This window comes from Canis aureus, chromosome 3, assembly GCF_053574225.1.
Source record: "Canis aureus isolate CA01 chromosome 3, VMU_Caureus_v.1.0, whole genome shotgun sequence".
Taxonomy (NCBI): Eukaryota; Metazoa; Chordata; class Mammalia; order Carnivora; family Canidae; genus Canis; species Canis aureus.
The window spans coordinates 78,366,477-78,393,769 of NC_135613.1; the positions used below are offsets into that span (position 1 = coordinate 78,366,477).

Sequence of the window (27,293 nt, forward strand, 5' to 3'; positions counted from 1 at the left end):
TGGGAGGGTAGTTGGGTTTAGTCTTGAAGGATAAGTGCTTGCTTCGGCAGCACATATACTAAAATAGTACTGAAGGATAAATGTTGGGAGGGTGCGTGGAGGGGGAAATGGTATTTTCAGAATGAGAAACACTGAAAAATGTGGAAGGGAGAGAACATGGCATAGGGAACTGTAAGTAGTCTTGGGTGGCAGGGGGTCCACTGGGAGGAGTAGCCAAGGATGGAGCTTGGAGTAAGATCATCGAGGACTTCTATGCCATAGTTAGAGATCAAATTTTATTCTAAGGGGATAGAATACCACAGAGGGCTTTAACCAGGGGAGGGGATGGCCAAAATGGCAAAATCACTTTTTAGAAGGTTTGTTTTGACAGCAAAAATAGAGAATGGATTGAAAACTAGAGTCAGCAAGAAGCTGATTCTTTCTTTCTTTCCATCCACCCAGCCACCCCATCCATCCTTCTATCTGTTCACCCGGCAAACAAGTCCTACCAAATGCTGCTTCTAAGAACAGGCTGTGTCATCAGATAGACTTGCATTTCATATCCAGTCTTGCCACTTACTGTCTGTGTGACTCTGGGTGAATTACTGAATCTGTCTGTAATTCAGTTTTATCACCTGAAAAATAAGAAGAATAATATCCATGAATACTTCATAGATTGGCTGGGGAATTAAATAAGACAGTGCGTCATGAATACTCGACACCATGTGAGGAACTCATAAACATTCATAAACTTTTTTTTTTTTTTTTAAGATTTTATTTATCTGTTTGACAGAGAGATGGAGAAGTGAACACAAGCAGGGGGAGTGGCTGGCAGAGCCAGAAGGAGAAGCAGGCTCCCTGCAGAGCAAGGAGCCCCATGTGGGCTCCATCCCGGACCCCGGGATCATGACCTGAACTGAAGGCAGAGCTTAACCTCCTGAGCCATCCAGGCGCCCCAACATTCATAAATTTTTAGCTGTTTTGTTAACAGGTTGAAGGCATAGATTTGGGAACTCACATGGTCCTGGGGACTTTGAAATCCACGAGGATTGTTATACTTTCTCTAGGATGATACTCAATTCGGCGGACATCTACGGAGCACATACTCAGATACAAGGCATCACGCTGGGCAGTGTGGGAGGTGCAGAGGTGGGCACCTCCAAGAGTGTGTCTACCAAGTAGAACATGTAAACGCTCTAGTCCTTTTGGTGGTGGAGATTTTGAAGAGCTTTTTGGAGAAGGTGGGGTCTGAGATGGATCTTAAAGGATGAACAGGACTCTAGTAGGTAGATCTGGGGTGGGAGGCCTGGTAGGGGGAAGACCCTTCACATATAAGTAGTGGTAGGTATAGAAGTCTGGAGGCAGGAGGAGAGTGTGTATTAAGAAAATCGGGAGGGCAGCCCGGGTGGCTCAGCGGTTTAGCGCCTCTTTCGGCCCAGGGCGTGATCCTGGAGACCTGGGATCAAGTCCCACATCGGGCTTCCTGCATGGAGCCTGCTTCTCCCTCTGCCTGTGTCTCTGCCTCTCTCTCTCTCTCTCTCTCTCTCTCTTTCTCTTTCTCTCTCATGAATGAATAAAAATCTTAAAAAAAAATCAGGAGAAGATATGTGGGATGAAAATACACAAGAACTCTCAAAGATGGTATAAGGAGAGATAAAGTATTGGCAGACAGGTAAGTGTCAATTATTTTCCAACGACAACTTTGAATTCCATTCTGAGGATTCAGGACTTTAATGTGAATGCTAGTGGGGGGCAGAGAGATGGTATCAGGCTTGTATTTAGAAAGATTGACAGAGGTATGAATGAGTACAGGAGAGGAAATGGAGATTAGAGAGATCGCTTAGAAGACTTATTTTTGGAAGAGTCTCAGCAAGAGGCCCTGGGGGGAGCGGAAGGAAGGATGGGTCAGAGAGCTTTCAGCAAATAGAATTGATGGGGATCTAGTGCCTCCCTTTTTATGGAGTGAGATGCAGCCTGAGAGACTGGGAGTGGTAATGCCATGGAGAAGGGGCAGCAGGGGAAGGACGCTCAGCACGAGGGGATGGCAAGCGTGGTGTTCAGCCCAAGGAGCTTGTGAGGCGTGTGTTTGGAGGGAACGTCCATTTGGCAGCGGATTGTTGGGCTGAAGCGAGCAAGTGTGATTCATCAGAGCAGAAGCAGGTAGGGGAGGGAGTCTTCTGCTGCAAGGCCAAGTGGGAGTCCTCTGAAGCAGGAGACAGTTTGGACAATGAAAGGCTCACCGTTGGGGAAGGACCAAACTTCAGGCGGAGTTAGCAACAGAGAAGCCAGTGTCCAAGGCCGGGAGAGGAATAGAGGAAGGAGGTATGTGGCACCAGGGAGGAGAGGAGAGATCTTCGGGAACAGCACAGATGATCCGTAGCCTTAAAAGCACAGAGACTAAAGTGACAAATGACCATGTAAGTTTATTGACTGATGTTTTGACTGAGGTATGGAAAGCCGAAATGTAGGTACCCTTGGGTGCCTTAAGTCAGGTCAGCTGATAGGGGGCCACTAGTCGGTGAGGGAATGTCAAGGACATTTTGATCATTGAGTGTGAGACTCCCATGGTGTTGAGTAGTTGGAGTGAGTTTCCTCCGGTTAGAGTCTTGGCCCACCCCTGCCTGAACTCCTCCTCAACAGCCTGTTATCAGGGGGGATTGGGAGTTTGGAAGATAAAGGGATCTCGATCTCTTCCATTCCTGCACCTGGATTCACTGTGTAGCAAGCTGTCCCTTGACATTTATTTAAGAGAAAGATCCAGAGCCAAGCTGTGGTCTCGTGCTAGGTGTCATCCATTCCCTGGTATGTCTGAGTAAACTGAGGTTAGGGGCAGAGTACCTGGCTGTTCTTCTAGCAGAGGAATCCAAGAAGACAGTTTAATCCTTGGAGCACTTGGCCATGGGTTGAAATTGGCCCGAGAGAGAGGCAGCTACCCCAGAAGGGTGAGCACCCGAGTCTGCGCCCCCCACCCCATTAGACCTTCTAGAGGCTTCCCCTGGAGCTGCGTCCCACCATCTTCTTGCCATCATTCTAAGGCTCTGCTTTTCCAACCCAAGAAAAGGAACATAATTCCCTCTCTCCAGGGTTTGCAGTAGTGAAAGAGTTTGGGGGGGGGGTGGTCAGAGGATAAAGATGGTGGAGATGGAGTGCAAACTTGAAGAGCTTCTTTTTGCAAATCCCAAGTATTTTTAGTAAAGTGAGTTCTAAAACTGAAGTCTGTTTTTGGGTGAAGCAAAACACTGGACTTTACCCTATGTGTCTCCATATATCTTCTGGTCACATTTGTCTTCCTTTTCTCTGGCCTTCTATGTTTCACTTTCCTTCCAAAGTTAGAGCATTGCCCTTACCTCCGCCACTGCTGCCCCTCCTTCCCACACTCGCTGGTTTGGGCTCTGGCCTGCCTTCCTTCTCTGCTGAGGATCCCTGAGTGGAAGGGCCTGCTGAAAGGTGCATGGTTTTCATTGCAAATGGGTCCCCTGGGACATCTGAGGTCACAGCTGGATCTTCATGCAAATGACAGTGTTCCCCACCCTGCACAGCACTCGCTTAGGGAAGGCTGGGATGAAGGGGCCCTCACAGCCTCAGATCTGGGCTGTCCCCGAAGCCTGGCCCTGCTCTCTGACCGCTGAGTGGGTAAGAGGGACCCTCAACGTCTCACTGCGCCCTCCCCGCCCCCTTGACCTTTGAGTTTCTCGGCTTTTCAATCTCATCCTTGCCTTCCATCCCATTCCTCCCGTCTCTTTCCCATTTAACCACGTTCTTTTCTATGTCTTTTCTTCCTCCATCCTCTCAGAGCAAAGCAAACACTTGTTAGGACTTAACTGCGTTCAGTTTTCCTCCCCACTCCATCTTTTGTCATCTTTCTTGTTCCATCAGGAGCACAGCTAAATATCCAGCAGGAAATACTTACACAGCTTATAAGCCTTGGCATAAGTGGCTTGGTACCGTGGGGTGTCTAGGATACCTGTTGGAAATGAAATTGCTTGCAGGGGACTCTGGAATGCAAGAACTTCTACTGTGTTCATCTTCGCCCTGGGCAGGGAAAGAGGGGAGCAGTGTGGCTTCCAGGGAAATACTCTGGGGTGTGTGAATTGCCAGTCAGAAGACCCAGGTTTTGTTTTAATCCCTCTGCAATCAGAGGACCCTTTAACTTCTCTTTGCCATGTGTAGGGCTTCATTTTAAAAATTAGGGTTGTGGCACTTGTCATTACTACCTCAGTGGAGGAGTGTTTTAAGAACCCAGTGAAATAATATGCATGTGACTGCTTTGAAAAGTAGGAAAAGTAGGATTAGGAACGTCTGGGGAGCTCAGTCAGTTGAGCTGCCTCCAGCTCAGATGGTGATCTCAGGGTCCTGGGATCGAGCCCTAGAGCCCCACACTGGGCTTCCTGCTCAGTGAGGGATGTGCTTCTCCCTCTCCCTCTGCCCCTCCCCTACTCGTACTTTCTCTCTCTCTCTCTCAAATAGATAAAAATCTTTTTTAAAAAAAGAAAAAGAGGTAAGATTATACTTAACCATCTTTATGGGCACATCTCTGCAAAACAAGATGTTGAAACTGGATCTGCAGGGTTCGTAGGAGAGGAGCTCATGGCTATTAGATGATCTCTGGTGGATCTTTGAGCTCTTAAATTCTGTTTTCCCTCGACAGTTCTTGGCATATAATAGGGGGCTCTGACAGTATTTGGCTGGATGGACAGACAGATGGTTGGATGGATGGATGACCATCTAAATGTCTAAAGGCCCTACTTGCCCCTTCTGGGCTAATCTCCATTTCTCATTGGCACCCCCACCCCCGGCCAGCAGCAGTATTGCGGTGCTGTGAGTTCCTAGATGGGGCCCTGTCTCCCTGGTTCCTCCCCAGGCCCTAACCTAACCCTGGCTCCCTGAGCTGGCTCCCCAGGACCCAGACCGGTCTCTGGCCTTCAGTCACTGAGTGCCTGTCTTTCCTCCTCCTCCCTCCCCACCCCATTCCCTCTCTCCATCTGCCCCTGCAGCACTGCCAGTAACTCCAACCGCAGCACGCCGGCCTGCTCCCCGATCCTCCGGAAACGGTCTCGCTCGCCAACCCCGCAGAGCCCCGACGGAGACACCATGGTGGAGAAGGGCTCAGATCACTCCTCGGACAAGTCCCCGTCCACGCCGGAGCAGGGTGTGCAGCGCAGCTGCTCCTCGCAGTCCGGCCGGAGCGGCGGCAAGAACTCCAAGGTGAGTGGGACCCTGCCGGGGGATGCTTTGCAGGGAAGCCAGCATTGGGGGGGCCTTCCTCGGGGGCCCTGGTGTCAGCCGGGCCGGGCGGGACAGGCAGGGGAGACCCTAGTCAAGTTTGGTCTTCTCGGCTGAGCCCTCAGAGTGCCCCCCTCCCCAGGGGGAACTCGGTCCATGATCCCGAATGACCTCTCTTTGGGCTGGGGAGCCCTCTGTAGGTTGGGGTTTGGAGAGAGGGTGCTCGGGGACCAGGAGGGGTCATCTGCTTAGCCCTGCCTCCTTTTTCAATTGTGGGGTAGAAAGGAACATTAATTATTTGGGACACTACAGAGCTGGGAAAAGAGTTCTCTAGAAGAGTGGGGTCTTTAACCTCCACGCTGGCTATCACTCTGCCTCACCTTTGGTAATAATGCCACTCGGTACTCATTCGTCCGGGAGGACAGTGACCGGGCCCCTGCATCCCTACCCGTGGTGTCAGGGGCTGCTGCCTGAGAACCTGGGCCTTTGCCTAAGGATAGACATACCCTAAGCCCCAAGTGGCGGGGTGGGGTCTGGGCTACTGATGGGTCCCCAGAGATTTTTCTCAGCCTCCTCCTCAGTCCTTTGGGAAGCAGGAGATGTCTTTGCCTAAGATGCTCCTTCAAAAAAGCTTCTCTTTGCTGCTTGGACTCAGAGGCCCTGGGGAGAGGGAGGGGGGTCCCTGGGAGACTCGGGAGCTGGCTTCCCACCTGATTTGTCTTTTGATCTCTTGTTCTTCCTCTTCTTCCCCACCGTCTCCCAAATATCTCCTTTGTATGCATGGTCTTAGTCTCACAAGCGCCTGTCAAAAGTAAGCCATCTTTTCTCTCTGTCTTTGGTCTCCCCTCCGGTGTCCAATTGTCTGTAGTGCTCTGCACCCCTCCCTCTGCCCCCACCCACTCTGGCCCCTGTCTTGCTTGGTCCCTTCCCCAGAAGGGCCGGCCCCACTGCCCCCTGGCAGGCTGGCTTGAAGTTACTGAGGGACCGTCCCGTTGCACCTGTTGCACCCAGAGTCGGAGAACAGACCCGTCCGCCCCCTCCCCTGTCTCTGCCTGCTACCCAAACACTGCCTTGGGCTGGGCACCTGTTCCCTCCTTACATGGAGCCATCTAGAAGCAGAGTCCTCCCAGGGCTTAGTTTCACCGCCTCGGGGAAGGGAGGCCCCAACTAGCTGGGCTCCGGGCCCTGATACCCCCTTGTACCTGCTTTAGTGGCGGAGTCCCGATTCCCCGGACGAGGTGACTGGAGGTCTCAGGTTCCCCTCGGGGACCTCCCCGGCGCAGCAGAGTGACCCCGGAAGCCCTACCTGGCACCCTCCTTCCGTTTGCCTGCCCACTGACGGCCGCGCAGCCCCAGCACCCCTTACCGCTTCCACCCACTGCCCAGCGCTGGGCTTGTGGTGTCCTTAGGATCCCGAGTGGCCATCAGAGCAGAACTATTCTCCCAGAAGGACACGGTGCTAGATCTGGAGGTCGGTGGACGTTGACAGTCCCCGCAGAAGCGCCACCAGGTCAGAAGGCAGAGCCAGCATCTGCCCGGCCCCCCCCAGGATTTCAGAGGTCCGAGCAGAACTTGGAAGGGAGTACAGCGTGAGCAATAAATAGGTATTTTAGAACGGCAGGCTCAGGAAATAATCCCCACGAAGAAAGGAGGTGGGATGTCGCCCGGAGAAGAAACAGCAGAGGAATGACTTAATAATAGTCTTGAGCCTCTCGAAGTGTTTTGGGGAGGAGGAAGGCGAACAGCTGTTGTCTTTCCTGAGGGAAGAACAAGAGACTCCAGGGCTCATCCTAGAGTCTGTGACCCTCAGGCTAAAAGCTGGTGGGGGAAGAGGAGCTCCGCCTGGAGTGCTCGAGGAGGGGGACTCCCTGGGGTCAGCAGCCCACCCCGGCCCCTCACGCCCCTGGCTGCGGAGAGGACTCACGTTGCCAGGCTCAGGCATTGGGTTGTGCCATTTCTCTGGTTCGCCCACGGACTTTGCACACTTTCCACCCTCAGGTGAAGCTGCAAGCTTCCTATCCTCTTACCCGATACCTAGCAGGGCACCCAGTGGGCCCCACAGAACTTACTGATGGCCACCAGTCACCACCCACGGGGTGCCTCTTTTTAATCAGGTGCTGGGTGGAGGTGAGCACTCAGTCCTGAGAATTTTTAAAAATCTGCTAAAACGGTAGGTCTTCTTTGGGAAACAAGCATACAGACCAGGTTCCCGCCACCCCCTCATCCCCAGGCAGCCTCCAGTCTAGGAAGGGAGAGAAGACCCGTGTGAGATTGTCCAGAAGCCACACTGACCTGTAGCAGCGCACGTGTAACTGCGGATATTACACGTCAGAGGCCGGAGGACTCCTTTCTGGGTCGGGGTGGCAGGGGCACGTGTCCGAGCCACTGAGCCAGGCTGGAGCCCTGAGAGGCAGAATGAGGTGTACTGTAGGGACCAAGAACTGAGCGTGAATTCCAAACTAGTCTTTGCCCCCCGCCCCTTTCAAAAGGAGCTAAAGGGGAGGTGCCTGGGGACAGGAGCTCTGGGTTGTTTGGGGGGTTTCCCCCCTTTTGAAAAAAATTTTTTAAAGATTTTTATTTATTCATTCATGAGAGACACAGAGAGGCAGGCTCCATGCAGGGAGCCCGATGTGGGACTCGATCCCAGGACTCCAGGATCATGCCCTGGGCGGAAGGCAGGTGCTCAACCGCTGAGCCACCTAAGCATCCCTTTTTTCCCCTTTAAAGAGCTCAGGGGAGGCAGACACATAGCCTTGGAGTTTCCTAGTTTGGATAGCTGCCCCCCACACACACACCCCATTCCCTCGCCCATCAGGACTCTTGCCCCTGACACCACCATCCTCTAAATGCCACTGAAAAAAGGACTGGACTGACTTGTGGGCAAAGGGACGCCCTACCAGCCCAGGGGGAGGCGATGACGCAGCTGAGGTCCGTCTGGGAAATGCGTGCAGGGAGACACACAGGCTTCAGAAAAGAAATGTGAGGACCAGTATGGGAATTAAGTCGTACGCAGGTCAGGGCCTGGAGCAGAAAGTGAGGGGGAGATGCCCTGTCCCCCCGCTGGACCAAACGTACCCATCCGTGGCAAGGGATCTGGTGGCCAGAGCTGCAGTGGCCTCCTCGCCAGGCCACCTCCCTCCTGTCCACACCGCACCGAGGAGGGGAGCTCCTGTGATTTCCAAGCAAGCTGGAGAGGGCTTCCACTTCTCCCTGGAGGGGGGCGGCTTGCAGTGGGTCAGCCTTCCCTTCCCAGGGCCTCCCTTTCCTCCTGCTAATCTGCAGGGGTGGGGCGAGGCGGTCAGTAGGGCCCCTCTCCAGAGAATCCGTAACTCGACCACTGAGGCAGACCTTTCCTGGGTGCAGCCCTGCCCGGAGCAGTGAGCTAGAAGATGCCAGGGCCTCTCTCCTCCTCCCTGGACCCCTGCAGTCTGTGCCACCGCCCAGCTTCCACCCTGTAGTGCCGGCGGGAGGCCGCGAGGGGGAGCCAGCGGCCTTTACTGCTGGGGAGCCCTGCTCCAGGCCAGCCAGGCCGGCCCCCCCTGGGTGTGCTGTGTCACCCCCGCCCTATGGCTTTGCTGCTCCTTTCCCCTTGACGCTTACCATGTCTTTCAATCCTAATTTCTATGATTTTCTTTCCAGTATGACAGACTTAACCTGATCAAAGTAAGAAGTCTCTCTTATTTCCTCCAAGTAGAGCTCCTCTCTTCTCCTCCTCGGGTCCCCTAGGCCCCCCCACCGTCTTCCCGACTCCAGGAGCCTCTGCACTGGGGAGATGTTTTTAGGGAACGTGGGGTCTGTCTCCAGGGGCCTTGCATTCCTTTAGTGCTTGTACTTGAGATCCCTTCTAGAATAGAAGGCAATAGAAATGTGCTCCGCTCAGCTCCCCGTCCTTAGCAGCTGTCTTGGAGTATTCTTTCCTGACTCCCCCTGCCCCAGCCATTTAGCCAAATCCATTCATAACCTGTCCGAGAGCCTTTACCACCCCCACCCCCCCACCTCCTTACTCTGTTTTTCCCATGCTTCTGGCCCTCTTGGCCAAGGAGGGGCGTTCTCGTGAACCCGCAGGGGCAGACAGCCCAAGTCATGCCACTGGACACCTTTGTTCTCGCTGCCCGGGGTCTGTAGGCCCCTCTGGCTTCCCTGCCCGCCCCCTGAGCTCGGGGCTCAGCCCTGGAAGAGCAAAGCCACTGGGATGAAATTTGCCTCCAGGAGGCTGGTCAGAGTTCAAGCTCTCATGCCCACCATGGGTATTCCCAGGAGCTACTGTGGATTGAGGAGGGGGGTGCCTTTCCCCCAGGGGTACCCTCGGTGGTGGCAGATAAGAAGCTGCCTGGAGACGGCTGGTGAGGGTAGAGGCTCCCACTGAGGGAGAAGTCGGGAAGTCTTTGCTCTTGATGGTTCAGTACTTGGGAACACAAATCCCCCCTCTACCCCCACCTTTATGAAAAAGCAAATATTGCACACAGAGGCATCACACAGAGATGCACGCAGATTCCCCTGGTGGAGGCTCTTTGTCACTCTGAAGCCCTTTGTTCTGAACAGATGGAGAAGGGACACCTCCTTGTGGCAGTACAGGGAGAAAGAAAATCTACCTTTCCTGTTTACCTTAGGCAGGGGCGTGTAGGAGTAATCATAAAGGATCTTGGGTCCCCCACACCCAGCCCAGGTTATTTCCTGTCGCCCCCTGTCCTCCTAGGGTCATGCGTGAGGGCCAGGACAATGGGGTAAGGAACTAGAGGGCAGGTGACAGTTTTCTCAGCTGGGAAGCAGGTGTCTGAAAGGCCTGGCTTGGATTTGATGAGATGCCGGGAACTGTGGGGCCGTTGAGGCTGGCAGCACCTAGAGGGTGCCTCTCCGGTGTCGGGAGACGTGATGCAGTGAATGTCTACGCAGACCCATGCCCTGGGATCTGAGGGACAGGCCCAGGGGTGAAGACCTGCCGAGGCACAGATCAGGTCAGACGCAGCCGCTGCCCCAGCCACTCTCCTCCAGATCCGGGGAGCCTCAGCCACATGTTGGCAGGCTGATTTCCAGATCCAGGTCCAGGATTCCCATGTGACGGTAGCTCCCCCAACAGTGACATCGTTGGTTTTAAGTATTCATAGTTGGCTTCTCTTACCTGCCAAGACTTCTGGATTAGAGGACAAAGTCAGGCTGTGGTTTGTATAGGGGGCTTCCAGATGGGCCATCGCGACAGCCTTTCTTGGGAAATGACTATGGAGAGCATCTAGAGAGTTCTGGTGGAATGGGAGAGCTGGCTCCTGTCCCTGCCCGTCCTCCCTCCCCCCACCAGGCCTGCCCTTTCCTTCCCTTATGGGTCAGGGTCTGTTAGACCCTGTGTCTGGGGTGTGAAGGTCGCCAGTGGCACCCAGAATCCACCTCTCTGTGTATAGGCACAGTTTCCCCTCCGTAGTGATTCTTTGCTGCGGTGATACCCTTGGCAAGCTTTTTATAACCGGAAATGCCTCCCATCCCCAATCTAAAATTGTTGGATCAGCACCTTAAGAGATGAGACCCAGGCAAGCGTGTGCGTGTGCGTGCGTGCTCCTATCTGCCTGTCTCTCTCTCTTTCAAGTGGGGTGTGCATAAAGGACACCCGGCCATAGATTGGAGGTAGACAAAGCACAGTTCCAGCCGTCCTTCTCAGTTGCCATGAAAACGAGTCCCCTTTGCCCAGGGCCCGGGATGGAGAACACCTGAATTTGGAGCTGGCACGAGTCTGGACTTTGTTGCTGAGTTACAGCACCGCGAAGCGAGGAGGCACCGTTGGCAATTAATTCTGTGCTTCGGCCTTCCTCCTGGGGCACAACCCCCAGGACTCTCCTGCCTTGTCACCTCGACGGTCAGCCAGTTGTTGAACAAAGGAGAACCTCTGTCCTCTGCTCCCTGAGAATGTAGTTGGAGGAGGTTTCCGGGCGGCCCCTATTCCTCCTGCACCCGAAGGGTCCCCTCTTGCCTTCTACAGAGGGGTTGACTTGGAGCGGAAGGCTGGGTTGGTCTCGATCTGCACTTTGCTTCTGGTCAGGGCCCCTTGGGGGACCGGGTCTTGGATGCCTGCAGCGCATCCCTTACCCCCATCAGAGAACCTCATGATGGGGCTCCGACTCCCCTCCAGCTGAGCTCTGGCTGGTGCTGCCGCTGCCTGCCGCCCCGACCTTGGTGAGGCTTCCAGCATGGACTGCTCCCCGGGCCTCCTTTCTGGAGCTGTCTTGAGAAAGGAGGACCCCTCTCAAGCAGCCACATGGGAAGCATTCAGCTGCATTTGGATTCCTCCTCCCTGCCCTCCCTCTGCTGTCTGTGTATCCTTTCCTCGAGCCAGGCACACCCTGGCCAGTCCCGCCATCTCTTCCCTGACTAATTGTACCTTTCTCTCATTTTGTCCTTTCAGAAAAGCCAGAGTTGGTATAACGTAAGTATCCCCGTTTCTCTTCTTGTCGGGTGCATGGGCAGCGGGTGGGGGATGGAAGTGGGTGGGGTAGGGGGTGGAGAGAGGTCTGGGGTGCGGTGTGGCTGCCCTGTGGGCCTGAGCAAGTTGCCGGGCCCCTGAGTGGCCTCCTTCCTCCAAAACCTGACCCACTGGTTATCCTGTGCAGCAGGATTCAGGGGGACCAAGGAGGGACGGCCCCCATTCTCCTCCCCTAGACTCCTGGACAGGGTTCCTCCAGCCTCAATGGAGGGGACCCGCTGGGGGAGGCGTCCAAAAAGCAGGGAGAGTTCTGGGACCGGGACAGCCCTGGGCCTGAACTTAGGACCAAACTTTTCTTCCCTTAACCGAGACATTTTAGGGGAAATGCAGCCAGAAGACTTTTCCCCGTTAGTATAGGGGTTGTTCCACATAGTGGAATTTGTCTTCTGCTCCAAGGCAGGAATTTGTCTTCTGCTCCACCGCCCCAGGGGCGCGTTCCTTCTAGAAGGCATCTGCTGTTCATGGGTCCATAGTGAAGGGGTAGCCCGGGATCATCCGTGGTGGTGGCTCAGCCAGCTGCTCTGCACCCAGGAGCTGTACTATGGCGTATGCAGCCCCGTCTGGGACCTCAACCCCCGTCTCGCAGACTGGGCTGCAGTATTTTGAACTTTTCCCCTGGAGAGCAGCTGACTGAAGTGTCGGCCAGCCCCCGCCACTTGTACTCTGCCCTCTGGGACTGCACAGCGGAGGGCCTGGCCTCGGGGCCTCCTCTTTGCTGCTCCAAGCCTGCTGTTGCCCACACTGGCGTCTGCGTGACCATGCAGGTACCACCTCTGCACCTCCCCTAGGGCCAGGCTGTCCTTCGGCAGGTCCCATGGGCATGTGGAGCGTGTGGGAAAAGGCTCTGGGTGATGGAGCTGTGGACACCTGGGGGAGGGGGCGCTGGGGTCAGTGTAGGGACTGGAGTCAGAGTTCCTGGTGTCTGTGTGCGGGGTGAGGTAGGGCCTCCGTGATGCCCCAGAGCAAGCACACGTCAGCCAGCCCCGTGGCTCCGACCTCTTGCTGCGCGCTGGGCCTGCCTGGCCCTGGGCAGCTCTGCCCACCTGGCCTGGTGCACACGAGGCAGAGGTTGCAGGGCCGAGGTGGCCTGAGTCGAGGAGAAGCCACGAGACACCCCCTCATTCCCCAGGCCTCCCCCTGGGGCCCACTGTGGTCTTCAACCCACATGCTGCTTGGAGCTCACATCCTGGAGACAATCGAAGCCGCTTCTGCGAGGGAGGAGTGGGGGCCCCGCTTTCCTGGGAGCTGCGTGGGACCTCCGGCATCCCTTACCCCACCAAACCTACCCCCCCTGAGCGAGATTGCAAAATTAGTGCCCCCCAGGGAACAGGAGACAAGTGGCTGGGGACATGTTAGGCTAATGAAACGTCCAAATTTGGACATGCGAGTCCCCAAGCCTGTGGCTGGTCCCCAGCCGCCTCGTCCCTCCTCTTCCTCTTGATCCCTTTCAGTCAGGCTCTTCTGTTCCATCTCACTCTTCCTTTCCTTGACTCTCCCTACCCTTTCTCTCTGGCTCCTCCTCCTCGCCCTTCTCTGATTTCCCTTCTCTGGCTGGCCATCCCTCCCTCTCTGCGGCCCTGTACCGTCCTCTCCTGGGCCTTCCTGGGAGACACTCAGGGATGCCCAGTGTCTCCTCCAGCCTCTTTCTTACCCCTCACCCCAAATGAATTACAGAAACGTGACGGCCTGCCCCCTCGGCACAGATCATCACGCACAGAGGCCAAGTGCACAAGGGACTCTGCTGAGCAGCGTTTCGCGCTCCCTCTGGCCACCCTGTCTCTGGGACTGGGACTGGGATGCGTGCTCTCACTCTGGGGCGTCTTGCAGGCCCCAGGGGGCCCATCCAGAAATGTCTTCCCCCGTGGCTCCCTTTTGGTGGCTGTTTCCACGTTGCCGGGCAGGTGTGGCGCCTTGTCTGCCTTCCGTGGGCCCGGGGCCTGCTCGGGGCAGGGACAGCTCGCAGCATGGAAGATGTGCAGGAGGGACAGGGAAGTGGTGCCGAGAGGTGACGGGACCTCCAGCCGGCCTGAGCTGCAGATGCCAGGAGCTGTGTCTTAGTTCCTCTTTCCACTTTGTCTTCATGTGTTTTCACCTCGGGAGGGAAATGAGCCGCTGGTGTCACAGGTGGAGCCCGAGAAAGGCTGGCTTGGGTAAGCCCGGGCCGCTCCTCCCGCGTCAACCCTGCTCTCCTCCTGACGCCGAGCCCAACGCCCTGGCTCCGAGCTTGCCCGCTTCTGGGTGTCTGGAGGAAGCAGGATGCTGTCTGTCCCACGCAGCGTGCGCCACCCGCATCTCGGCCCACTCATGGTGCCAGCTGGCTTATCTGTGGAGCGAGCCTGAGCGTGGCCGTTCCCCTAGGCACCGTTGCCTTGGCTCAATCAGGAAGCTGCCACCCGGGGGTTTCCCCGGAGCCACCAGAATCGATGCACATCCTGCTGCGTGGCATATCTGTGACTGTGCTCTTGCGGGCAGAGGCCCCACCAGGAGCCTTCAGGTCAGCTCCCTGCCCCCCTGCTCCCCAGCACTGCCCTCCAGTAGTACATTCATGGTTTTCCAGAAGGCACTCACCTTGCCCATGCATTGCCCCGTCTCCCCTTCTCAGCTCTGCTGACAACCCTCTTTGTAATCGGTCTCCTGACCCTCTGGTGGTGTTCCAGCTGTGCTGCTGCCTGAGGTGCCATCGTCGTGTGGATAGGCCAGGGCTTCGTCATCCCAACTCTAGGGGGACAGTCACACATGCCCTGGTCAGGTTGGAGCCTGGGGGGTCATCGCGGTGCTGCTGACCGTGGAGAGAACATCTCAGGTTGTTGGGGTAGCTTGGATCTGAAGGAGGGAAAGCCCCCCTGGTACCCCCTGCTTACTCCCCAGCTCCCTCCTTTACCTGTCTGTCTTCTACATTTTACTTTTTTTTTTCCTCTCGTACTTGCATTTATTTTTCTTGCCGGAATAACACAAAACATAGTGATAGTGAATAGACTTCTGTGATTTCCTGGGGCAAGATACCACTGTTCTGCTTTTAAATATAGCATTTGTGATATATATTCATGTACTTATTTTAAAACTTTTTTACTTCAATTTAATTAATATAGACTGTGTTACTAGTTTTAGAGATAGAATACACTGATTCATCAGTCTCATATAACACCCAGAGCTCATGCCATCACATGCCCTCCTAAACGCCTGTCTTCCAGTGACCCCATCCCGCCCCCGCCAGCAACCCTCTGTTTCCTAGAGTTAAGAGTCTCTTATGGTTTGCCTCCCTCTCTGTTTTCCTCTTGCTGTATTTTTCCTTCCCTTCTCCTCTGTTCATCAGTTTTGTTTCTTAAATTTCATACATGAGTGAAATCATGATATTTGTCTTTCTGACTTATTTTGCTTAGCATAATACCCTCTAGTTCCATCCAAATCGTTGTCAATGGCAAGATTTTATTCTTTGTGGTGGCTGAGTAATATGCCTGTGTGTGTGTGTATCACATCTTCTCTACCTTTCCATCAATCGGTAGGCATTTGGGTTCTTTCCACAGTTAGTTATAGTAAACCTTGCTGCTATAAACATTGGGGGGCAGGTGCCCCTTCGGACGACTATGGTTATGTCCTGTAGATAAATACCCAGTAGTGCAAATGCTGGGCCATAGGGTAGCTCTATTTGTAACCCTTTGAGGACCCTCCACACTGTTTTCCAGAGAGGCCGCGCTACTTTGCATTCCCACCAGTGGTGCAAGAGGGTTCCCCTTTCTTTGCATCTTTGCCAACATGTTTCCTGACTTGTTAATTTTAGCCATTCTGACTAGTGTGGTGTGGTATGTCATTATTGCACATTTTACTTTTACCTGTCTAGCCAGGTGTCAGGAGGAACTCATCACCGTGATGGCAAACCACTTTGGCCTAAAGAATGGGGAGCCCATGGAGGGAAGTGGCTAGACGCCAGGGACATGTGGAAGGGCTGAGGCATGAGAGCTACTGGTCTCTAGCAGGGATATGACATGCAGACCAAGCATGAGGTGTGAAGGCAGTACAATCTACAATTGCCTTAAAGCCTTCCCAGGCCTGATTATATCTATACCCCCATATCCTTGACCTCCCCACCCCCACCCCACTTGGCTATCCCAGCTTCATTCATCAGGGCCCCCAGCTTGGGAGACACGGCCTCAGTAGCCATGAAATGGGATAAGCAGGAACAGGGTTTTAAATTCAGCGGGGAGCCAAGGGCAAAGATAGGGATGGGAAGGGTATAGCCTGTCCCCCAGAGATGGCCCCTTTGGGGTGTAGTAGGCTTGCATCTTGGATGGAGCAGGAACAAATCTCCACCTCGGTGCCTCATCTGGACACAGGTAACTGTCCTCATTTGCTTTACCTCTTGCCTGGGGGGAGGGGGGCTCTTTCATCACGGCAACCCAGGGAAGCAGCTTGTCGGAGATCAGAGGTCCAGAGCCTAGGCCCTGGCAGCTGGGAGAGACTTAGCACCCAAGCTGCTTGATGCCCTGGGATGGGGATGCTGGCTTTTTGGTAGAAGGAAAGGATAGGTGCCAATCCTGTGGCATGACTGAGTGGGTCTGGCAGGCATAAGATGGAGAGCAAGAGAACAAAGCTTTGTGGGCATGAAATTGGGAATTACGGGGCAGTACAGAAAGTCGAAGGGTTTTTTGTTTTTGTTTTTGTTTTTTAAATATATTTATTCATGAGAGACACAGAAGCAGAGACATAGGCAGAGGGAGAAGCAGGGTCCGTGTGGGGAGCCCAATGTGGGACTCGATCCCAGAACCCTGGGATCTGAGCCGAAGGCAGATGCTCAGCCACTGGGCCACCCAGGCGTCCCCAGAAAGTGGAAGTTCTGAGCGAGGAGATGCCACCTACAGCCTCGGCAGCCTGTTCTTTCCAGGAAGGCTCTGCCCGTCTTCCCACTGTTTTCTTATCCTTTGTCTTGGAAGAGTCTTCCTGACTTGTGTTCCCCGACCCCCTTCCTGCACCTTCTCCAGAATGGTTCCATCTCTCCTGATGAGACCCCCTCTCAATCCTACTCCCTCCCCTCTGCCTTTCTGCCTGGCGCCACTTTCCCATGTGCATCCCTCTCCTTTCTTTGCTCATTGCCTCTCCCTGCCCCCATCCCTACCACCCCTGGTCTCCTACATCTGGCTCCTCCCTACCTGGAGTTGGTTGGAGGGGCAGGATTTCCTTTGAGGGTCTTAATTGATTTCTTCCAATTGATTTCTTCCATTGATCCATTACTGCACCAAAAATCCATCTGTTTTTCTCCTGGGCTCCTCCACCCGCCCCTCCCAGTGCTGTGCCCAGGGAGGGGGTACCACTTGGTCCCAGCTCCCACTGTTTGCCGTGGAGTTAATGTTTAGCTCGGGTCAATTCCCTCTCCTCGGGCTGGAAGCTGCCTGCCCTGCCCAGCCCAGCCCAGCCCAGCCCAGCCCATTCCATAGTGGGGGCTGTAGGAGACAAAGGCTGAGTATCGAGACTGTCTCCCAGGGGTTATCTCTTTGGGTGTATCCTGCCCCTGCCTCACCCGACTGCAGCCGTCATCCCCTTGTTTGGCGCATAGCAATATGTAAATGTTTCTGGGGAATTACTGTGATGATTCAGCTTTTGTGGGTCTATATGCTGTCTAGACCTTAGGGTCCGATGTGGCCCAGGAGGGGCATTCTGGCCACCCTGGAAAATGGGACTGCTGGGTTTCCCTACCACAGTGCAAAGAATAAGGCTGCCACACGCAGGGCAAAGAGAAGCTTGGATGTGTGGTTTGCAGAGTGTTGGCAGGGATTGGGCACCAGGAAGCTGTGCATGTAGAGTTGGGGATCTGGGTGGCTGTGCACACATAGATGTGGTGTAAATAGGAATAGTTTTAGAGGTATACAAGGAATGTGTTCATTTGGTGCACAGTTTTTGAGCAGCAGATCATGCTCTGCTGTAGAAGTTAGAGCTGTTCGAGGCACAGGTCTCTCCTGGGGAAGATGATAGTCTGATGGAGGTACCACCCTGCATGTGTGATGATGGAGGCCGTCAGCTGCATCCATTGTGCCAGACATTGAGAGTGATGGGAGTTTGGGGAAGGATTCAGACTTTCTCTACTTCCTCTAACACCATTTAACCAGGACTCTGTGTTTCTTGCAGTCAGAATCTTTGGGTTAGGAATCAAGAATCCCCATTTTTAAATATTTATCTTTTAGAAAGGGAGGGGGGAGCAGAGGGAGAGGGAAAAGGAGAAAACCTCAAGCAGACTCCCCACTGAGTGCAGAGCCCTACTATATGGGGCTCCATCTCACGACTCTGAGATGATGACCTGAGCCAAAACCAAGAGTTGAATTGCTTCATGACTGAGCCACCCAGGTGCTCCAAGAATCTCCATTTTTAATGCATTCATTAGATCCTTTTAAAGTATGCTCATATTTGAGTGCTGCTGGCTCCAACCTCAGGCACCATTCATCATGACACACAGATTTGGGACCCTCGCAGCACGGTGGGCATAGCTGTGGAGGGCGAGGCAGGTGCTCCATTTGTTTCAAAGGTCTGACTTCTCCTGGGAACCCATGTCTTCCCAGTCCCAATGCTGTCTCCTCGCTGCCTCAGCTTCTCTGTCTGGAGCCCTTCCTGGCTCCACTGGCCTGGCTCCTGTCCCTCAGCTTTCCTACATTCCTTTGGACCCCAGGGCCAAACTCTCTGCTCTTAGCATTGCTGCTTGGCCCTCAAGGTCCGAGGAGCTGCCTGGGAATCCTCTTGGCCTGAATCCCCCTGCTGCTAGTCCTGGAGGCCGGGCTGGGTCCCCAGAGCCGGTGACCTCACCTTCCCCAGGCGATCTGCCCAGCCTCTCCCCACCAGCACATCTGCAACAAGGGGAGTCAGACTTCCAAAATCTCCTGCTGGTGCTGCACACAGGGAAGAGTGTGCTCCAGAAGTCCCCTGGCTGTTAGTCTCCGATTTCAGATTTCATCATAGCAGTGGCGCCCCTGGCACCTCCCCGCCCCTCCCCCCCCGGGAACCCTGGCCAGCTACTTTCCATTGCAGGAAACATCTGCTGGGGAGGCCAGGCTAGGCCGGGGGGTTACTAGAGGACGTTGGCCAGTACCATCACCCAGATCCTGTAACTTGAGGCATGTGTAGGGTTCTGGCCCTGCCCGCCCACCCACTCTGCCTCCCTCCTGCCACGGGCAACTCTTAACAAAGAAGTTGTGTGCTGGTCAGCTAAGGAGAGCACGGGTTGGGAGGAAAGGGGTGTGTGGAGGGGTGGGGGTGAGAGCTGGCCTTGTTGCTGCAGCCAGTGGTGGCCGCTGTGCCTGGGAGAGGGCTGTGAGTCACAGGGACCAGTGCCCGCCCAGAGGACAGATTGCACCGTGAACGGCCTTATGGGACAGGCCAGACGCAGCTGGGGAGCTGGGAGCGCATTCTGTCCCTGGAGTTTCTGACCAGCTAAGAGCTATGTGTGAGTAATCAGCGGGCTGCACTTCTGGACCTGGCTGTGGGGTCATCCCCTTCCTACAGGGTTTGTCCACCAACGGCCTGCTGTTTGGAGCCCTCCAGCTGGCCCTGTGCACCTGCTGCGTCGTCTGCATCTTCTGGCCTCAACTGGCCTCTTGGAGTGACTGTCCACACTAACCGGGAGGAGGGGCTTTGCCACGTCCCCTCTGGGTCACCATCAGCCAAAGCCCAGCCACATCGTGGGAGCCTGAGTGGGGTGAAGCAAAACCTGGCCATGGGAGACTGGCTGGCCAGCCTGTCCCACGAACCATGCTGACCACACCCTCCCACTTGTGAGGCTTCACGCTGGGAACGGAGCTCTGGGAGACAAGAGGAAGCCAGTCAAGATCACACAGACCCTCGAGAAGCCACAGGGTTGCCCATCTGCGTTCAGCCCAGACGAGACTGTTTCATTCTGAGGGGACAGTTGGGAACCGGAGCTCAAGGAGCTGGACTCCATTGGGAGGTGGAGCCGTGGAGGGCAATGGAATCTCTGACAGAGTCTGGGGTCCTCTGGAGCCTCCTGCTGGAGCAGGACACCCAGTCTTTGCAGTGGTACCTGAAGAAGTTTACAGATTTACCTGCTGATGCAGAACTCTGCTACTGGCATGGATCTGAGGAGGTCCCAGCCGTGAGTGTGCATCCCAACTTCTCTGGGCCTGTGTGACAGTTGTGCTGCACCCTTGTAATTCCCCACTTGGCCCTGCTCCCCGAGGGCCTTACACCTGACCATCCTTAAACCAAAATTCTCTGACCTTTTAAAATTAAAATAGGTGAGCCATGCCTCCGTTTTAGAGGAGATGGCTTTAAGATTGCAGGGGTGGGAGGCAGAGGGTCATGGTCTCTTGTGTCGAAGGTATATGGTGGCAGGTCGGCCTGATGCATCTCTACTTTAGAGTCTAGGAGGCAGAGGCTGGCCTGCCATCCACATTGGCAGCCTCGTAGAATCGGGGCATTTATTTATTTATTTACAAGGCTGGGTTGTTTACCTGCACCCAAGCCAGTTTTTGTAGAAGTGGCCGAGTTCAGAGGTCAGGGCTGGAGTGGCCCTCCCTCCCCCTCCCCACAGGTGCAGCTCTGTTCTGAGGAGAGGAGAGGAGAGGAGAGGAGAGGAGAGGAGAGGAGAGGCTCCTTCCTTTAGCTAGAGTTTTGGTTTAGAGACAATGGCCAGATGCCACGCACCTCCACCTCTGCAAATGGTGGAGATGAGAGAGGATGTGAGAGTGGCCATGTGCAAAAAGCACATTAGAAATTGGAGGAGGAAAAAAAAAAAGAAAGAAATTGGAGGGAGGGGCACCTGGGTGGCTCAGTGGTTAGGCTCAGGTTATGATCCAAGGGTCCTGGGATCAAGTCCCTCATCAGGCTCCTTGCAGGGAGCCTCCTTCGCCTTCTGCTTATGTCTCTGCCTCTCTCTGTGTCTCTCATGAATCTTAAAAAAAAAAAAAAAAAAATCTTAAAAAAAAAAAAAGTAAAGAAAGAAATTGGAGGCTTCAGAGAATTGGATGCCTGATGCCCGGTTACCCCTGCAGGGGGCTTGGGGCCATCTGGTGGGCTGTCCTCAGGCTGACAGTGGCTCGATGTAACTGTGAAGGCCTACCTGAGTGATACATTTTTTAAAGAAATGTCATTGTGGTAAAGAACATAAAACTTACCATCTTAAGTATTTTTAAGTATTTCTCAGCTCAGAGGCCTTAAGTGCATTTGCACTGTTCTACAACCAATTTCTAAGACTCTGTCGTCTTGAAAAACAGGCTTTATTACCACCCACCCTGGGGAAAAAAGACCCACTTGTGGGCATGAAAGACTAGTGGGGGCCCCAGAGTAGGTGAACATCTCATCCCCAAGAGCATGTGCTCTGCTGGGACACCCCTGTTATTTCCCTCTTGGGACCAGGGGCTCCGGGCCAGACTGCCTTGGTTCATGCTCTCCTCTCCCACTTAGTGTCCACATACTTTGCACAAGTTGCTTAACCTCTCTGCCTCGACTCCGTCGGGTGTAAAACAGGATAATAAAAACAGTCTGTGGCTCAATGAAATGATGTACATGAAGGGCTAACGGCAATGCATGGCGTGTGGCGATAACTCATTTCACGTTAGCTCAGCTCTAGCTCTAGAAGGTCAGTTAGACATAGTTAGGAACCTACTGATGATCAGGTGGTCATGCAAAGGTTTTCAATGTGTGGGCTCTGTCCTGCAAGGCCGGGGCGCCAGTCAGATTGGATATGTCCATGTTGGTTTGGAACTAACATGGGCCACAGGAGTGTAGGTAGTATCTGGAGGTCTTTTCTAGCCATAGAAGCCAGAGGATAGGTTGGCTTCTGGATATTCATTCCTGGGGGCCCTAATACTTGGTTTAAACATATGGCAGGTGATCTTTGAAGTTTGGGATTCTACAGCGTAGCGTGGCTTGGGAAAGGTAGCAGGGCATCGACTACTGCAAGTATAGCTCATTTTATAAACAAGCCAAAACAGAAGTTTAAAATTCAAATAAACTGTAGACAGAGTAGCTGAAAGCACTGTCCTCGCTCTGTCTCTGGAAATACTTCCCCAAACTGAAGACATACCATTCTCTCTCCTCCTCCAACTTCCTGAAATACTCCTCTAGCACAAAAGCCATCGGGCCACTGAGCTCAGGTAGTCAAGCGTGTACTCTGAACGTGGTCACGCCACAGCCCGAGCTTGCCCCGGGGCCAGCTGGCTTTGCAGAAAGCCAAAAATGAACAGTCTAAAGTGCATCTCATTGTCACCGCATTGGATCGAATCCACCAGTGGGTTCCCAGGAAAGTGAGTGGAGATGGCCAAGACCTATCTGTCACCATCACCAGAACAGTCTGCAAGCGTGTGCTCCCGGCATGAGTAGGTCGGTCAGTGACTCGCCTGGGTGGAGTACAGATGTTTCTCTGTTGTGATGCGTGCCCCTTCCTGGGTTGTGCACTGGTCTTCATGAATCATCCGTGGGTGCCTTTCATCCACAGGCTATACTTCTTTTTTTTTTTTTTTTTTTTTTTCATTTTAAGACTGTAAGCTTGGAAAGATCAGGATTCTTGTCTATTCCGCTGGCTGATGGCATTTCCAAGAAGGATTTGCTAAGGTAGTTTACAGGTATGGGTCTCCATGGAGGCACCCAAAAAGCTAAGTGGGCACAGGGTCATCTGGTGGCACAGGGAGTGGTGAGAGGTGAGCACAGGACCAGGGATCCAGAAATTTGCCACTGACCAGCTTGGGGAATCTTGGGCAGGGGTCTCCTCTCTGGCCTTCGTTTCTTCATTAATAATGTAAGGATTGGATTAGATAATCTTGTAAAGGGTGGAGAGGGAGTGAAGGTTGGGTGCCTCTAGTTACCACATATGCTTTTAAATTCTCTACTTGTGTGCTTATTCTAGGACTAGTTTTATGATTTTTAAAAATTCATTCTTGGCAAAGTATAGTTCTTACGCCCCCCTACCCCATTTTACTGAGATAGAATGGACATAAAACAACATAGTAATCTTAAATTTTACGATTTTTTTTTCCACTCATGAATTTCTTATTTCTTACATAGCCGATTCTTACATTACTGCCAGTCTTGATAACCACTGCTTCCAAAGGGTGCACTGAGTACCATCATATTCTGGGTCTGGTTGTGGGGCTAGGGGCGCCCTGTGGGGTGTCAGGGTGGTACTTATTGCCAGCAGAAGCAGGACAGCAACAGATCTCATGGTGGGTCCCAGGAAGCTCCCTGGAGGTGTCCCTCCTTCCTTTCTCCTCTTGGGACATAATCTGGGCCCTGCTTAGTATGTTTGATGTTTTCTCATTGATGGACACCGGGTACAAACCCTTTCAGAGTGTCAGATTGTCTCCATGGTGTTTTTCCATGCGTACCCAACCCCCCTTTGCCTAACCAGGCTACTGTGTGAGAACAGAGCCTTATCTTTGCCTTTTGGACATGAAGCAGGTGCTCTTCCTATATCTTCCTCCCCAACCCCACAGAACCTGGGAACATCCTGCTAACCTTGGTCATTGTCATGCAGGTGTTAAGCCCAACTTACAAGCAGAGAAATGAAGACTTCAGAAAGCTGTTTAAGCAACTTCCAGACACGGAGCGCCTCATTGTGGGTGAGCCGGGAGACCTGGGAGCGGGGAAGGGAGCAGGAAGGAAGTGTGGGTGTCCCAAGGACAGCACTCAGGCTGCTTCTGTCTTGAGGTTCCACACCTAAGAGCCAAGCCAAGGAAGCACATCTGTCTGGGAGCAGGGAGAGATGTCCAGAGCACTGACCCCAGTGGTTGAGGGCTTAGGGCTGGGCTGTGTGTGGTGACCTTGGCAGAGAGCCCAACCTGGAGTGAGTCACTGCCACTCTTACCTCTGCAGATGACCCAGGAGTGAAGAGTTGGAGTCACTTGGATGGGGGAGGGGTGTTAGTTGCCTTTTATTGGCCTTTTCTCCCTCTGACTTTCTTGGCCTCTCTGCCATCTCATCTATCCCTCTGCCTCTAGACAGTAGCAGTGTATTTCATATCACATGAGATGCTAGGGAATTCCTTGGGCACTAGTTCAAGTGGCTCACCCACCTAGGACATTGTAGGCAGTGGGGCTCCCCCCAGGGCCAGTGGGAGAGATGGCATGCCTGATTTGTAGGTTTGTTAAAGATGCTTTCCTGTCTCTGAGCTCCTCTGTCCCCCATCCTACCGCAGATTACTCATGTGCACTCCAAAGAGACATTCTTCTTCAGGGCCGACTCTACCTCTCTGAAAATTGGATCTGCTTCTACAGCAACATCTTCCGCTGGGAAACTCTGGTAAAGACCTGGGGCTTGCTCGCCAGGCTAGGACTGGGCAAGCTGCTCCCACTCTTCCCTTTTTTGTTGACTTCCTGCTCTACCCACACCTTTACATAATTCCTAAAAGCACATTGCCCAAGTCTGGAGGGATAGATCTCCTCTGCCATGTCTTCCCCTGCACACACACACACACACACACACACACACACCCCGCCCCAAGAGAGCATTTGCTTTTGGCAAATGCAGGTGAGTATTCGGCAGGGGTCGCTGCAGAAGGTAGAATGGTTGAGTAAAAGGGGCATTGGCCTTGGCACCCAGGGTGGTTCGTTATCTGGGTTCTCCAGCTAGTTAGCAGTGTGTCATTAGGCCAGTCCTTTGTTCTTTCTCTGCCTCCTTATCTTATAAAATAGAATGGGTGACTTTTATGGTTCTATCCAGTGCCATCGTTGTGGGTTTCTGTAAGTGGCGAGCAGTGATGGGGTCTCTGCACAGTAATCAGACTGTGTGGATGTGAAAAGGAAGGCCCCGTGGACATCAGCTGAGCCACTGTTGGGCTGTAGGCGAGGCTCAGCCATCATCTCGCTCTGTGGCCTCTGTGATGTAGGGGCCTAAACCAGATGGTCTCTGGCGGGGGGGGGGGGTCCCTCCCAGGTATAGAGATATGTAGGTGAGGTCTGGTTTCCTCTCTCGGAACTGATGCCATGTGAACATCCGTTGCCGACTCAATTAATGTCTCTTCTTGCTTATTATCCATTCTCTGTCCCTCTGGGGTTGCCAGCTGACTGTACGTTTGAAAGACATCTGCTCCATGACTAAAGAAAAAACAGCTCGCCTCATTCCCAATGCCATTCAAGTTTGCACTGACTCAGAAAAGGTGAGTGGAGTCTAATCTTGGCCCTTCAACCCCCCACTGCCCCAGACCCCCTACTTCTGTATTTCTGTCCTTCAGTGGCCTGAATGTGGGATCCAGGAGGATGGGGAGGGGGAAGGTAAAGTGATACAGACTGCAGGGACCAACTCCATTGGATCAGGGTGTTTCAAGTCTGAGCACGGGCAAGTACGGAAGGTCTATAGATTCGACTTGGAGCCAGAGCACTTGAACTTGAGTCTCAAGGGTGTGGTATGTAACGTCTCTCAACATGAGTTTGCTCATGTATAACATGGAGCTAGTTCTTCCTATAACAGACGCTTGAAGTGACATCACAGATTTGAAAACAGTAAATTATGAAGTGCTGTGCAAACATATAAGTTGTTAGGTATCGGCATAGCTCATTGGAAGGGACGAAGAGTCTGGTAGGAAGTGGATTGTCCATGCCGCCATGGGGGAAATGTGGCCCGAGGATCATCTCCCTTTCACCAGAGCCCGGAGACCGACAGCTTTGGGGCTTAGGGGTGGACTAGGTCTCTGCTGAACACAGGTCTACAGAGCCTTTGGACTCGGGCAGTTCAGTGGTGATAACAACCATAAGATTTGGGGTCAGATAGTCTTCGGTTTGAATTCTGTTGCCGGCACGGATCAGCTTTGTAATTACAGAAGTCACCTAATCCCACCAGCCTATTTCTCATTAGGTGTTAGCAGTTATGTTTATTTTCCAAGGTTTTCATGTGGTTTAAATGAAGCAGCAGCACTCGTGAAGCCCTTGGATCGTGTTCAGTAAAATCTGGTTTCCCACATTTCCTTCCTGCGTGTTATAAAGGGTCCCCACTAATGTGTAAGGCACAGTAAAGAGGAGTCTCTGTGGTGACTGCTGTAAAATCGTATCCCAGACAGTCAAATATTTGTCGAATTAGCAGATGAGAGGGTGAGTGGGGTAGTGGGTTTGTCTTCTCCATCCCAAAGGGCTAGCTCACAGCTCACCGCTTAACCCGGTTGTAGTCAGTGGTGAAGGAAACTGCTTTATGGAGATGAAACCTCCACAGAGGGAGAAGCACCGTGGAAAGCAGGGGTGAATCCTGCAGGACTTAGTGGCAGTGGGGACCTGAAAGTGCCAGGTACCTGGGCCCCGTGGACCAGTCCCCGTCACTAGAGTACCTTGGCATCACGGTCACGGACAACCGAGTCCATAATATTTGGGGATGAAGTCAGTAGCTTTTCTTAGAAGGACAAAGCGCCCTATCTCCCTCCCTTAGTGTGTGAGTCTTACCAGGCACCTCTTGCTGTGTTCTCTTCCGATCTAGCACTTTTTCACTTCATTTGGGGCCCGGGATAGGACGTATATGATGATGTTCCGACTCTGGCAAAATGCACTCCTTGAAAAGGTAAGTGCTGCCCATCCCTTCCTTGGGCCTCAGGACACACATCGATCTAGAACATTCTTTCCCCTGGAGTGAGGGCCCTGTGGAGAGCATGCTTTCACTGTGACGTGGGCTAGCTCCAGAGCAGCCCACGTGTCCTCAAGGTTCTGGAAGTCCCCAGATGTGCTTTGAGTCACGTATTCTCCTCCTGGTGGCGGTGTGTGAACAGCCTCATTGCTGCCCTGGTCGACTTTGGGCAGTTTCAGCTCCACCGTTCTAAAACATACCAGGGTTTGCTTTCACCAGGTCGGTGAGACCCACGGAGGTGGAAAGGACCATCAGGAAGGAATCGGTGTTTATACTCGCAGTTTCGTAGCGGCAGAGAGGCAGGTCACAACCTCAAACACATGGGAAGTGAAAGCAGCCAGGGTCAGTCAGGAGGCAGAGAGAGCGAGGGGAAACCACGGGCAAGAGCTTTGATTGTGTTTTTTTGCAGGAAGGAATGGGTGAGGCAGGGCAAGCAGGCCAGCCAGGTTTAGGATTGGCCTGCTCGAATAATCCCATCAGGCTTCAGGATATAGAGACCCTCTCTGGTTGCCTGTCCCTGGGGTACCTGAGACCGGGTGACGTTGGCCCGGACTGTAAGGATCTGGGAAAGAGGGTGGTTGAGGGTCTAGGCTTTGGATCGGCCGGTTATATATAAAAGGTGCGCTTCTGGGTGAGTTGTTTTCTGTCTCCTGGAATTAGCTAATCCCGGGGTGGGTATTCGCTCCCCAGTCCACAAGGCCTCAGATGCCAGTGCATCAGAAATACAGCAAATAGGATAATAGAGTTTATACAGACACCAGTCTGACTTCTCCAGTATCTGAAGGACTGTGAGGGGGCACAGATATTGGCGATATCACAGCCGCATTCCTTAGAGAACTCCCGCTCTGATACTGGGGGATGTTGAGAAACAGCCTCCAAACCAGGAAAAGAGGTGTAATAGAAAAGTTATACGGTTATAATTATATTACATATATATGACACACATGTACATACCTTGACTCCAAAACAACCTAAAGTAAATGGAGCAGAATTTATTATTTAGAATTTCTTCTAACCTGAAGGCCTAGAGCCCTGGCACAAATCCAGGTAACTAATGTGAGCTGAGATCTGTAGCCCTGATGAGCCATTG

At 53.3% G+C, this 27,293-nt stretch overlaps 1 protein-coding gene and 1 long non-coding RNA gene across 16 annotated transcripts in view; one reads left to right on the forward strand and one right to left on the reverse strand.

The window, feature by feature from the left end:
- Positions 1-27,293, forward strand: part of GRAMD1B (GRAM domain containing 1B) — a 175,017-nt gene that overhangs the window by 128,794 nt on the left and 18,930 nt on the right. For 13 of the 15 annotated variants that reach the window (XM_077893930.1, XM_077893923.1, XM_077893924.1 and 10 more), the window contains 6 exons: positions 4,974-5,184; positions 11,591-11,611; positions 23,136-23,220; positions 23,796-23,899; positions 24,660-24,755; positions 26,060-26,140. In XM_077893930.1, coding sequence (XP_077750056.1) covers positions 5,071-5,184; positions 11,591-11,611; positions 23,136-23,220; positions 23,796-23,899; positions 24,660-24,755; positions 26,060-26,140 — 501 coding nt within the window. In that variant the 5' untranslated portion in view covers positions 4,974-5,070. Of the gene's footprint in view, positions 1-4,973; positions 5,185-5,992; positions 6,086-11,590; positions 11,612-19,039; positions 19,758-23,135; positions 23,221-23,795; positions 23,900-24,659; positions 24,756-26,059; positions 26,141-27,293 lie in introns of those variants that run through there. The other 2 variants (XM_077893929.1, XM_077893938.1) reach the window with 2 other exon arrangements.
- LOC144311445 (uncharacterized) lies at positions 257-16,937 on the reverse strand. The gene is made up of 4 exons (XR_013377052.1): positions 16,813-16,937; positions 14,237-14,386; positions 3,890-13,760; positions 257-614 (listed from the first exon to the last, which is right to left on the reverse strand). It is a non-coding gene; the product is annotated as an uncharacterized LOC144311445 (long non-coding RNA).